At 40.9% G+C, this 12,649-nt stretch overlaps 1 protein-coding gene across 1 annotated transcript in view; it reads left to right on the top strand.

The window, feature by feature from the left end:
* itga9 (integrin, alpha 9) overlaps nucleotides 1-12,649 on the top strand; it is a 50,537-nt gene that overhangs the window by 25,481 nt on the left and 12,407 nt on the right. Inside the window, exons 16-18 of the mRNA XM_046070879.1 lie at nucleotides 6,903-7,055; nucleotides 8,073-8,149; nucleotides 10,024-10,171. Of these exons, the coding sequence (XP_045926835.1) occupies nucleotides 6,903-7,055; nucleotides 8,073-8,149; nucleotides 10,024-10,171 (378 nt within the window). The remainder of the gene's footprint in view (nucleotides 1-6,902; nucleotides 7,056-8,072; nucleotides 8,150-10,023; nucleotides 10,172-12,649) is intronic.

The raw sequence follows: 12,649 nt of genomic DNA, 5'->3' as shown, positions 1-12,649 counted from the left end.
AGACATTACAACACACCGCCTTATCTAGCAGCACTCAGTCTTGCTAAAGGTTGAAATTTGTTTGATTTATGTTGTCACAGAAACAGCAGCCCTTTTTTGGATGGTGATGGTCAAGGAAGGGTTGAAATTAAAAGAAATTTTCAATTAAGGACTATTTGATCAAGCAATAGCAATGACCGATGATCCTCGTAAATGAAGGAGGAGACATGAGACAGGAATGATTTAAAATGGAGGGAGGGAATGAATGAGTAATGGAGAGGGTAAGTTCTGAGAAAATATTCTAGATTCAAACTCCATGTGGAAGTTTTTCAAATGTCAGTCAGAAGGGGTTATTTGATTTCTTTGTGTAAAAGTTTACTGTAGGCAAGGCCACTCCACTGTTTACTGAAAGCACTATTTACTCCCAGTTACCATGAGTGTACAACCCTGTAACTCCACACATTTGTTTTCATTTCTAAGTAAATTAGCTTAGTAAGTAAAACTATCCTTGGAGTATCTTTCAGTAATAATAACATAGTTGCTTTTTTGTACTATATGCAATGTACAGTAAACTCTGAATCCCGCTGTACTGTAGTTTGAAATGCTCTGTCAGTTCGATTTGTTTCTGGGTGCAGTGTGTTTTTATGTGCAACAGGTTGTGGAATTGCAGTGTGGGATTTATCAGGGTGGTGCCTGAAGCTGGACAGACATCTGAGAATCACCGCCTCTACTACTAACACCAGACCGGTTGACATATTTTCCAGTGGTTGGAGTAAACACAGCTCAGTTTTCAGAGGCATACAGCATACATTTTGTATGACTGTTAGTCTGGCATTTTCAGAATGATTTTCTTTTGGACAGGCTGAGGGTATTAAAACACAAGTACTTTTTTTGTTATAATTCAGGCTGGCCATTAGGAACATGGTTACACTGATTCATGTCATAGTTTCAGACATGACATCTTGGTTAAAGCAATGTTTCTTTACAATAACAATCTATGATAATGATAATGTGAGAACGATGTGACGTAGTGATGAGAATTATCACCTGAATTTTTGTATCGAGTTTCCAGCCCAGCACCAAAAAGCAGACAGGTGAAATTATTATAGTCGGTGAACATAGTGGAGCATTTCAAGAGGTAGATATTTCCTTGTGTGCAGTTTTGGCATTGTTTTAGCATCTTTCAGCTCATTGTTTTGATTTTACACCTGTAGTGCTTCAGATGGCTCTCTTAGGTCTCATCCACAGACTGTACAAAAACCGTTTTTTGTACCTGGCTGTTTGTCTCTGCTGTAAAGTTCAGTATTTTAACATGGGGCTCGATGGGGATTGACTCGCTTTTGGAGCCAGCTGCAGGTGGACTACAGTTTTTGGCACTTCAGTGCCAGCTTCATTTTTAGCCTCAGAGGTTGCCGCTTGGTCTCATCCGTGTAGTTTGCAGCAGCTGTTTTCTGTGAAAAAGCTGATAAACCAATGTATGCTACATTCCCAGCGCCAAAACAACTAACAGACAAAGTTAGCAGCTTGCTAGTGAACTTAGTGGAACATTTAGCAGCTAAAGAGGCAGATACTTTCCCCAGGAGACCAAAATAGAGCTAAAATGAGAGTGAATAGAGGACTGAAACACAACTCCACATGAATGCTAATGTTCTCCGTGTCTGCTGGATGTGTAAAAAAGCAACAGTTTGCTAACACATTCTCAGCATCAACTTTGTAAGGTGACAATATGTCAGTGATGGGCTTGCAGTTTGTTTTGCTGCCCCCAAATGTCCAAAACATCCATTAATACTAATAACACTAATAACACCATAAACATAACAATAGACACGTAAATTAACACAAAAATCAATAACAACAACTACAAGAGTGAGAAAAACACATCATTTGAAATGACAAGCCAATGAAGGCACAATGATGTGCGCAGGAACTGAGACATCGAGGCATAGTTAAATTAACAAAACAAGAGGAAAAGCACATAAAGAACAAAACAGTACAAAATCACCAGGTTTGGAGGAAGCTGCACTCACTAAGAAATCCTTGACAATGTCCTTGGAGGAAGTTTTTCACAAAAATAACAAACAAAATCCGCAAGGCAACAGCCGTCTGAACTGAGGAGCTGCTCCTTGGGGGATTTTAGCAGGATGTAAAGGGTGGGTGTTAGATATGAGTGAAGCAGATAAATCAAATAGGAGGGGATCAAACCAAAAATAATTCTGTTAAATAAAATATGAGCCATGGGATTTGTTTTCTGGTTTAAGATCAGAGATTGCATTTTTGTCGTTTTAAGAAGCTATGGTGACAAAGCAGCGGCAGACTCTGATCCTTCTTCCATGACACGTGTGAGCAGAAAGATTTAGGAGGATGATGATCGTTTTTACAGACAGCATGATGCTGTCCATACATGACTCCTCCAAAAAGGTTTCTAGCTAATTCGATGGCACTCTTTCCTACTCCTACTCAGCTGACATCTGCAAACCTATTCTGAGCTGAGCAGCTGCTATAGTTTGACCTGTAGTCAATCTGGCAGAGAGTTACACATTAAAAACTTCAGAAATTGTCTTGCTTTTACACTTTTTTCAAGGACAAGCCGAGATAAGCTGCTTAAGTGCATGACTTCCATATGCTTCAGACATTACTGTAAATACTTTCAATTTCAAGTTGTCTTCTTGTGTATACTGTCTTCTTGTGTCTCAGTATACACACATAACCCTAACCTTTGACATGCTGAATCCTTTCTTCACTTAACTAAAAAGCTTTTTTCCGTTTAATCTAAGATTCCCTGGCGTTTAGCCCTTGAATAAAAATGGCCTCAACCTGCAAGTCATCCAAACATTTATTGTCCTAAAATGGAGTGTTGTTTGTGCGTTTCGCTCGCCGGTTAATAAAGACTTCCCATGACCAGGCTTAAGCTATATGCTTTTGAGGGGATGGTTTGGCTGAGAGAGGAGCTCTTGTGTGTTTCAGCCAAGCGTGAGGCGTTTAAACTGAGGATCAGAGCCTTTTGCAGCTTGACGTCATCCTCCCCGCACCCACTGTGGTGGAGCTGCTCTGTGAGCATGAAGGGGCAGCTTGGTGGGTTGCCATCTTGTTGATCAGATTAACATGTGAGAACCAGAGCTTGCAACACTATCGAGTATAGCTCGAGTACAGCTCAACTAGAGTTCAGGGTGAAATCTATAAAATATGTTCAACTAAGTCAGATTAATTCAGACAGTAGCAGTGTTTGTGATCAAAAAACAAACCTGAAGCATTAAAGAATGGATTTGTGGGAAAGACGGGGAAACAATGGTTGGTAAAGGTGGGAGTTATGCTCTGCTGTCCCAAATAAATGGATCCTGAGTGTGAACATTAACACTGAAATAATATATTGGCACAGACCTTGTTCCACAGAGAGGAGGGTGTTGTAGGTGAAGGTTTAATTAGCAGTTGTTTTCTTTCTAAACATGCAGTGTCTTGCAGAGTCTCCCATGAAGTGAGTTAACTATATGAATATGTATACAGGGAGGAGAGATTGTGTGTCATAACATGCAGGTTGCTCATCCTATATTTTGATAATGTATAGTTTCTAAAGTATGGTGGGAACTGCTGGAAGGTAGCAGAAGTTCCTGGCATCTCTACAGTATGACTGGAACCAATAATAAGTAATTTTGTCCATGGGATGATGAGTTTGGTTCAGACTACCTTTAGGTCACTGTAGAGTAAATGTACCTTTATATTGGCAGTATTTCCCTCTCTAAGGATAGTGTAAAAAATCCTTCATCTTGTTAAAATGTGTACATGGGCACTCCCCCAGTTGCAGTATCAAAACAGACAGTGTGCCAGACAGAATACACACCCCTTACTTGATGAATGGGGCTGAAAGAATCATTAACCAGGATTTTTTAATTTTTCTTCACTTTAAAAGTATCCAATCTATCCATCTTGCTGACGTCATTTTCAGTGAACATGGAAGCTAAGAGCAGTTAACAGTTCTCACAAGTATCAAAGAAATAGATTTGGAGTGTTATTTCTGTAAGCCGACCAACAAGCTAGGTAACTATCAAGAAGATGTAGGAAGATGACATCCGCATTGCCAGTCCCGCCTACAAAGCTCTGATTGATCGATTGACTCTCCACACGGTGGAAACAACCATCAGTGAGCACAACAACAGGCCTATTTTAACTCATTACATCAGAGATGTTAACAAAAAACTTATGCCACGACGCAAATTTGAAAGTAAAAATTGTGAGACTGTGTGACAAGTAATGGCACATTTAATTCCTCTTCATTTTTCGGTCAGTTGCCTTCAAGACACCATCCGTAGAGACTTAACAAAAACTAAACGGAATGAGACGCAGAGCAGGAAATGATAAGCTTGTCTCCGATATGGTGTGTTAACTTCTTGTTTTGATACGTTCATGATAAAAACAGTGCAGTGTTTATCTGTGACATGCTTAAACATAGTGTTACATAGTGTAATAAGTTGAAAAGAGTCAAAAAATCAGCAAACTAACTCAGTGATGTCAGTTATTTATAGTTTGCTAACATTAGCTGACTTTAGCTACCAGAAGCTACTGGTCATACCAGACCAAGTGGGGCTGTATCAAGGGTGCATTTTATTGCTAATGAGTTCAAATTTTCATTTGTAAGAGGAAGAATGTTTTTTTTTCTTCTTTCTTCTGTATTAAATGGATATAAACATGTCTCATATTTCCCCTTTCATTGTAATGGTCTTTAAATAACATAAAGCTCAGAACTGCTTTATCTGATCTGAGACCAGGAACCAACCCCTGCGGCCTCTATGTTTGAGTAAAGGTTAAAACAGTGTGAGCTGACTTCACCAGCACGTAAGGAACAGTTCTTGGGTTCCTTTCCATAAAATTATAGGTAGCAGGCAGTTAACACTAGCCTGTGCCCTTGTCAGCTGGAGCTCAGGAACTCCTCTGTTCCATAAATACAGGAATTAAAAGCAGGATCAGGAGGGAGTAGGTGATGAGGCCAGGGGCGTAGACTCGGGTGGGGCAATTGGCAGCATTGAAAAAGGCATAATAAAGGCTTCGGCCAAGTGTTACTGAATGGCCTCCGGCACTCCTAATATGAGTTTGCTGTAAGTCTTGGGAGTCTTTAGAGAGTTGGCAGTCTGTGGTCCTGTGTTTCAAGAAGAAAGGGATCTTGTATGTGCGCAATAATAGATGGTCTGTTAAAACAGATGCGGAAATCCCTCCACAGAGCACTAATTTAATGGATACACTATGCCTATTTACTTATGCATAAAAGTCACTGTTTAAGCATGAGATTTTGCAAAAACACCACATTTAACTTCAAGTCATTATGTCCCCCCTGTTCTCCTGTGGCTTGTGAACATGTGAGATAAGCGGTGGGAGTTTAGAGCTGGAGACCCGAGCAGTCAACTCCCAGGGGTCAGTTCACTCAGAGGCTAAGGGACAGGGGCCATTTGAAGCATTCTGCTTTAATGGCCACTGCTAGTCCAGCACTGACTACAACATTGTGTCATGTTACCTCCCAGCTGAGCCGACATACTACTAGAACAACACCGTCTCTATAAGGCCAATGAGGCATGAACTGTAGTCCAGTGATGGATGTGAGGTCGACCTCATGTGTTACTCAGCCTCATTATTGACCAGTTCTGCTGTGGCAGTGGCCATTTAATGTTGTCACTCTCAATTAGAGCTGACGCGATAAGTTGATAAAATTTAAGATGTCAGCTTGGGATCTGTACTTTTTTATTAATGAAATGACTAATTGATTAATCAAAAAAATTAGGCAGATCAATTGATAATGAAGATTGATGTGATTTACAGCCCTATTTTCAACTAAATAACGAAATCATTATCAGCAAGGTCATGGGTTTATCTGTGTGCAGCACCATTTCCCAAATGACCCCCGAATCTTCTGTTTTTGTCTGTTCATGTCCTGCACTGGCGTTTGCTCTTTCCTGCTATAACTCTCTTGCTGTTGATGAGTTGGGTGGGTTCTCCGCTAGAGATGCCTAAAGTGTTCAAAGCCCAGCCTGGCTCTGTGCCTGCCTGAGGAAAGAGGATGGGTGGGTGGACACTGGAAAATGCAACGATAACGAACAAAAGAGAGAAAGTGCAAAAGAACGAGTGGCCTAAGTGACCATGGAAGCCCTTTGTGTTTACATTGTGGGTTTGGCTCCATGTTGGTAGACATCAGTTGGGCAAAGGGACACAGGTTGCCCATGGAGCTTGTGTGTGTTTCTGCTGCGGCTTTTACACACAAAGACCAGAGCCAGACCCGCCAAGCCGCCTTCAAAGAGCGAGAGTGTAGCTGTAATGGGCAGAAGAGATTAAAAAGAGACATCAGTATCTGCTTTTCCCATGTACGTCTTTCAGCTCTGTCATCTAATGAAGATATGGGATTTGATCACATTTAGCTCTCTGTTTTCATTATGTCTGTATTGTTTCCAAACCTGATGCCAAATCAAGCACTTCTTTTGTGGTCTTAGATGGAGCCGCCAGAAACTCAAAGATATCTCTCAGAGGCCGTGCCAGCAAGGTTAAAAAATAGATCCACGTGTTCGCTTTTGCTAAGAACTTAGTGGCCCAGCTTTTATTACTTTCAGCAAAATAACAAAAATAAGAAATGGTGACTGATGAGAGAGTTGTGTCACTCGTCCAGTTAAACCAGTTCTGATGATTTTGTGGTCCCTTCGCATACTTACATCTGCATTCCCTGTGGATCTTTGGCACAGTGATAAAATCATATCCAGACTGTAAGATCTTCCAGTAATCTGCAGTGTAATCAATCTTTGCGCCAGGCGTCAATTGGAGAAAGATGTTGAATTACCATAATCACCCAGACTGTTACATGACTTTTTTTTAGGTTAAATAGTTTTAACAGCTTTGTGTCTATGGCAGGACAATTTCTTTGCAATAGCCTTGTCGTTTTGTGCTCTCAACAGAAAGATGTGAAGGACGTGTTCACAGCAATCACATTCGAGGTGGCTTACAGCCTGGGCAAGCACATGCTTACAGGACACCAGGAGCGAGACCTGCCCGCGCTCACTCCGGTGCTGCGATGGGGGAAAGGAAACAAGATCGCAGCGAGGAATGAGGTAAAACACTGAAACACATCGGAATTGGTATGAAATTATGTGGTTTTTGTGATTAATATTGTTGAAATATATGTAAGTAGAAATCCTCTAAAGTTAAGGTGTCAAAGCATTCAGGGCTGTTCAATACCTGATTTTGTGTGGTGAAAGGAAATTACCAGATGGTAATATAATAACAAACAAAGTGTGTACAGATTATTCAAAATTTACCCTGACCAGTCATATTCTTCTTTATCTGCAATAAAATCTGATACAGTAATTATGTGGAGAATACGTTGTTAGTAGTTGCATTAAAGAGATAAGAAACCATTGTGAGACACATATTTTAGCCATTTCCAAATCAAGCACATCATTTATTATTCTGAGCAACAAAATGAGCATCACAAGACCATGGTTATTGCCATATTTCAGTCTTATTTTTGATATATTTATGAATTAATGGATGATCACTCCGTTATTTTCAACTAATTCAGATTCTGGTTTCATTCATGTCCTCCATTGATTATAAAGAACAAAGTCAAGTCTTTCCGCAGAAGGAATGAAGGAAATAGCTCAAATTGAGGTTATAATGATTTGGTGTTAATTTCCAGCTTATTATTGTCTGTGTTAGCTTTTCTTGAGTGGAATCCAAAAAGACTGATTCATTTATTTTCTTTGCAACCACCTCTAACCTGCCCCACATGTGTTTCCCCACTGTCTGCACTTCTTGAAAAGCGGAGGGATTTGCGTCTTTCAGCGCTTACAGATTCCATGTATCTTAAACTCATCATCTTTACATCAAACTTTACCGCTTGACTTAAGTTTCCTTTCATGATTTAGCCGTAAACCAAAGGCTGTACTCTGACTGATTAAAAGAGGGATCAGATAGAGTAAAGATTTGGGCCTTCCTGGATAAAAATCTACCGGACAGCTCCAACAACAACACAATACTGCCCCCTAGTCTGAACATAGAGTCAGTGTGTGTCGTGCATGGACAGCATGAGGTCATATTAACTGTGTACTTTACTGTTTCCTCTCCAGACTTGGTTTGAGAAGAACTGCCTGTCAGATGACTGTGCTGCAGACCTGAGGCTTCATGGGAAGCTGTTGCTCTCTGGGTAAAAACCTTCAACTTAATAGTTTAGACTCACTTTCTATCTTGGCCTTTTTCTTCAGTACTGAGGAAGCAAGCTGACGTCATAGGCCATGTGGGTGTGGGTAGTGGAACCATGACGCATGCTTGGAGGATATCCATATGTTTTTCCATACTTAGGGAGTTCCCTTTCTTTTTATTGTGGATCTTTTGCTTTCTGTACATTTACTGAGTACAGTCCCCTCCGAAAGTATTGGAATGGTAAGACAAATTCATTTGTTGTTCACTGAAGACATTTTGGTTTAAGATCAAAAGATGAGTATGAGACAAGAGTTCAGAATTTCATCTTTTATTTCCTGGTGTTCACATCTAGATGTGTTAAACAACTCAGGACATATCACCGTTTGTATTAGACCACAGCATTCTTAGGTGAGCAAAAGTAAAGGAACAAATTATCTTAAAAGTAAATAACATTTAATATTTGGTGGCATAACCCTTGCTTGCAATAATTGCTTCAAGCCTGTGACCCATCGACATCACCAAACTGTTGCATTCTTCATTTGTGATGCTATTCCAGGCTTTTACTGCAGCTTCTTTCAGTTCTTGTTTGTTTCAGGGTGTTTCTCCCTTCAGTCTCCTCTTAAGGAGTTGAAATGCATGCTCTATTGGGTTAAGGTCAGGTGATTGACTTGGCCAGTCTGAAAACTTCCACTTTTTTCCCCTGATGAAGTCCTTTGTTTTGTTGGCAGTGTGCTTTGGGTCATTGTCCTGCTGCATGATAAACTTCCTCCCCATTAGTTTCAATGTATTTCTGTGTAAATTGGCAGACAAAATGTTTCTGTCCACTTCTGACTTCCTTCTGCTGCTACCATCATCAATAAATATTAATGAGCCTGTTCCAGAATGCCTTCCGATTCTTCCTGCTGATGAGTGGTTTGCATCTTGTGGTGTGGCCTCTATATTTCTGCTCTCTGAGTCTTCTTCCAACAGTGGATTGTGATACCTTCACCCTGCACTGTGGAGGTCGTTGGTGATGTCACTTACTGATGTTTTGGGGGGTTTTCTTCACAGCTCTCACGATATTTCTGTCATCAACTACTGTTGTTTTCCTTGGCCGACCTGTTCGACGTCTGTTGCTCAGTACACCAGTTGTTTCTTTCTTTTTCAGGATATTCCAAATTGTTGTGCTTACTATGCCCAATGTTTGTCCAATGGCTCTGGTCGATTTTCCTTTTTCTCAGCTTGCTTTTCTCCCATAGACAGCTCTCTGGTCTTCATGTTGGTTTATCCTCTTTAACAGGAAATGCAGTCCTTATAGGTTTGAACCAAGGATGAAAACTTAGACTAGTCATGCAGAGCTATTTAATGTTTGGACAATCAACCTAAAAGGCAACACCTGGGCTACAAGTAACATCTGTCAGTCACATGTTCCAATAGTTTTGCTCACTTGAAAAATGGGTGGGTTCAAACAAAGGGTGATATGTCCTGAGTTGTTTAACACATCTAGATGTGAAAACCAGGAAATACCTGAAATTCTGAACTCTTGTCTCATACTAATCTTTTGATCTTAAACCCAAATGTCTTCAGTGAACAACAAAAAGGAATTTGTCTTTCCGTTCCAATAAATTGGAGGGGACTGTATATGTCTGTCGTAGTAAGCAGTAGTCGCCTTTTGCACATATTCTCAATTTTACTACACACAAATACTCTATTTTAAGGGCACACCTCTTTGTTTACTTACATTTTAAAGTAAAAATAAATAAATAAAATTAAATAAACAAATGTCAATTCCTTGTTGATATAAATCTTTGCTCACTGCTCCCCCCGTGACACTCCACAGCTGTTATAAGAAGATTATTTATTCTCTGAAATGCATTGTTTACTTTATGTTCCCATCAGGTTGCACAGCATACCCCATTTGGCCCTCGGAGGAGTGAAAAACGTCTCTTTGAACCTGACCATCTCCAACGCCGGGGATGACGCCTACGACACCAACATCTACTTCAACTTCTCCAGAGAGGTTTTCTACATCAACTTCTGGCAGAAGGTCTGTTGTTCCTGTCACTCTTGAAGCATCTTCTGTTTGTTTACTCAAATGCAGTATGTTTATTTCTGAAATGTATTTGGCTGTTTGGTTCAAAGGATGTGGGTAAACCCAGAGTGAATGATACAGAGAGCCAGATTTTACACACGTGTCGCAGCCGAATGTCATTCGTTTTCAACTGAGATGTACATTTTCTATAAGATACTTTTTTTAAAAATACTGATTAAATGTCAGGAGTGCAGCAGAGAAGCATACAAAAAGGGGACAGATAAACTTTGCCTGAGCTATGTAGGCAGCCCTGCAGATGAAAGGATGAAGAGCAGGAGAGCCCCAGCAGCAGCAGCAGCAGCAGCAGCTGTCTCATCTCATAGGTCAGCTCCTCTGGCTGACCTGTCACACGCTTCTCTGACTTATTCAAGGCTGACACACCGTGTCAACAACATATGAGCCGTGTGCACGAGAACAAAGCAGAACACACATACTTCATATATATCCACAAGCTTGACTTATGTACCGTTCAAATCGTATAACTCATGACAAAACATCTCTCAAAGGGCCATATTTAATCACTAAATACAAGTATGTAAAGTGAGGATAATTCATGGAGATATTGATCAGGTCGGTTCCTCTGCACTCTTTGACCCCCAACAGAAAACGATTTCAGCATTCTGTCACTGTTAAAGACATATCTACCCACTGCCATCCCACATTAAACCTGAGAGATTTTCCTCGACACCACGCTGCATGTAGATGGATTTCACATCAGCCGCCTCTCTCTCTGCTCACGTGTGTTGGCTCACTTGTTGCAAAGAGGTCCAGCAGGTCCGCGCACGGCTGAGAGAGACGCCACGTCGGATGGAGTGCTCCAACACGAGCCAGCGAGCTTTTCAGATGCTAGAGGGGACAGCATCCATCATGAATGCTTTTCCCCTCATAATGGATTGAATGTTTATCTTCCAGCTGGGTTTTTGCACCCTTCTAATGGATAAGACCATCTGTGTAAAGTGCACAACCTGTGACATGATTTAAACTCCCCCAACAAAGCTGAAATTGAATTCAAATAGAATACATGCTGCAGGCCAATATTAGAAAAACAGTGTATCCGTTTGAGTTTCATGGCTAATCTAATGAACTCATTAAGCATCAGGTTACCAGCAGCCGCAGAGCCTCAATTTGTTCAGGAACCTGATAAGTCAGGGTGGCCTGCTGCACAAAGGGAACAGGAAGTGCACAGTATGAAAGAATACAAAGCAGCCACGAGCAGATTTACTGCTGTATGCTCTTTGAGTCGCTTCTAATTGCTACGGGAGTCCAAGGTGAAGATGTGAGCCCTTTTCGCAAAGTTAAGGTCAGCTCCCAATCCTCCCCTGAGGCTTTTTCTCCAGTGAGCGAAGCGTGAACTTGCACTCCCCTCATATTTAAGAGCGGGGTGTGTTATCTGTCTGTTGTTCTTGCAACACAAGCTGTCAGAAAGCTGTGGAGGTGAATTGGATTCAGAAGCCTTGCCTTCACTCCCAAGAGACTGCTGCACCGGCTTCTGTGTTTTCCTTTTTTTTTGTTATCTCTTAAATGTTTGAGTTGTCTTTTTTTCTTAAAGGGCGGAGCTGTGGCAGATGTTTTGTGCCGTTGTATTTCTGGCAATGGGTTATACTCCTACTCCACTACATTTATCTGAAAGCTGTAGTCAGTTACTTTGCAGATTTTAAACACAAAACGTACCTGCTAATCTAAATAAATATACAGTATGCCACTCTGAAAGTGGCCAATGAGTTCAGTATATTTTGCTGATATACTTTTGTACTTTCACTACATTTTGAATGCAGGACTTTTACTTGTATGGAGTATTATTATTGTGTGGTATTACTACTTTTACTTAAGTAAAGGGTCTGAATAGTTCCTCCACTGCTGATTTCTGGTGATTTAACAGCTGAAAGAAATGAGTGCCGTGGTGAAAAGCCCAGAAGTTGGGAATCCAACTGAGAAATGTGTGAAGTTGTGAATTTCAGTGGACCTTCAAACCTAAGAAAATACGAATGGCTGATTTTCTTGGCCATGATGTGCAGCCTTGCACATGTTATGAAATTCAAAGGTACATCTTACTCTAGCCTTCTAGCCTGTGTATAAAGTAGGCAATGACTTGAAAAAGGTAGACGGAAGCCAAATGTACAAATACTGAAGTGGTCAGAGACACAAAGAGACATACAGAACAAGCAAACGGGCCTCCTGTGTGTTGTCATCCACACTGACGTACTACTAGATGCTTCAGCTGACACTAAAGCAGGGTAAACAATCCTGGTGATATCTAATGGGCCCGCCATTTGTGAGAATCCCTGCATGTATTTGTTCCTGACAGAGTAAGACAAGAGAAAGAAAGTGAAGAAGTGCTCAGCAAAATGACTTTTGTCGCTCTTCTCCCCATGGAGGCACAACGCGCCATATGTCTGAGTGCTCTGCTCCCTCTCAAGGGCTGCCAGGTGGATG

Source organism: Micropterus dolomieu, linkage group LG15, assembly GCF_021292245.1.
Source record: "Micropterus dolomieu isolate WLL.071019.BEF.003 ecotype Adirondacks linkage group LG15, ASM2129224v1, whole genome shotgun sequence".
Lineage (NCBI taxonomy): Eukaryota > Metazoa > Chordata > Actinopteri > Centrarchiformes > Centrarchidae > Micropterus > Micropterus dolomieu.
Note: the sequence above shows the minus strand (reverse complement) of the source record. Positions and strands in the feature narration are given on the sequence as shown.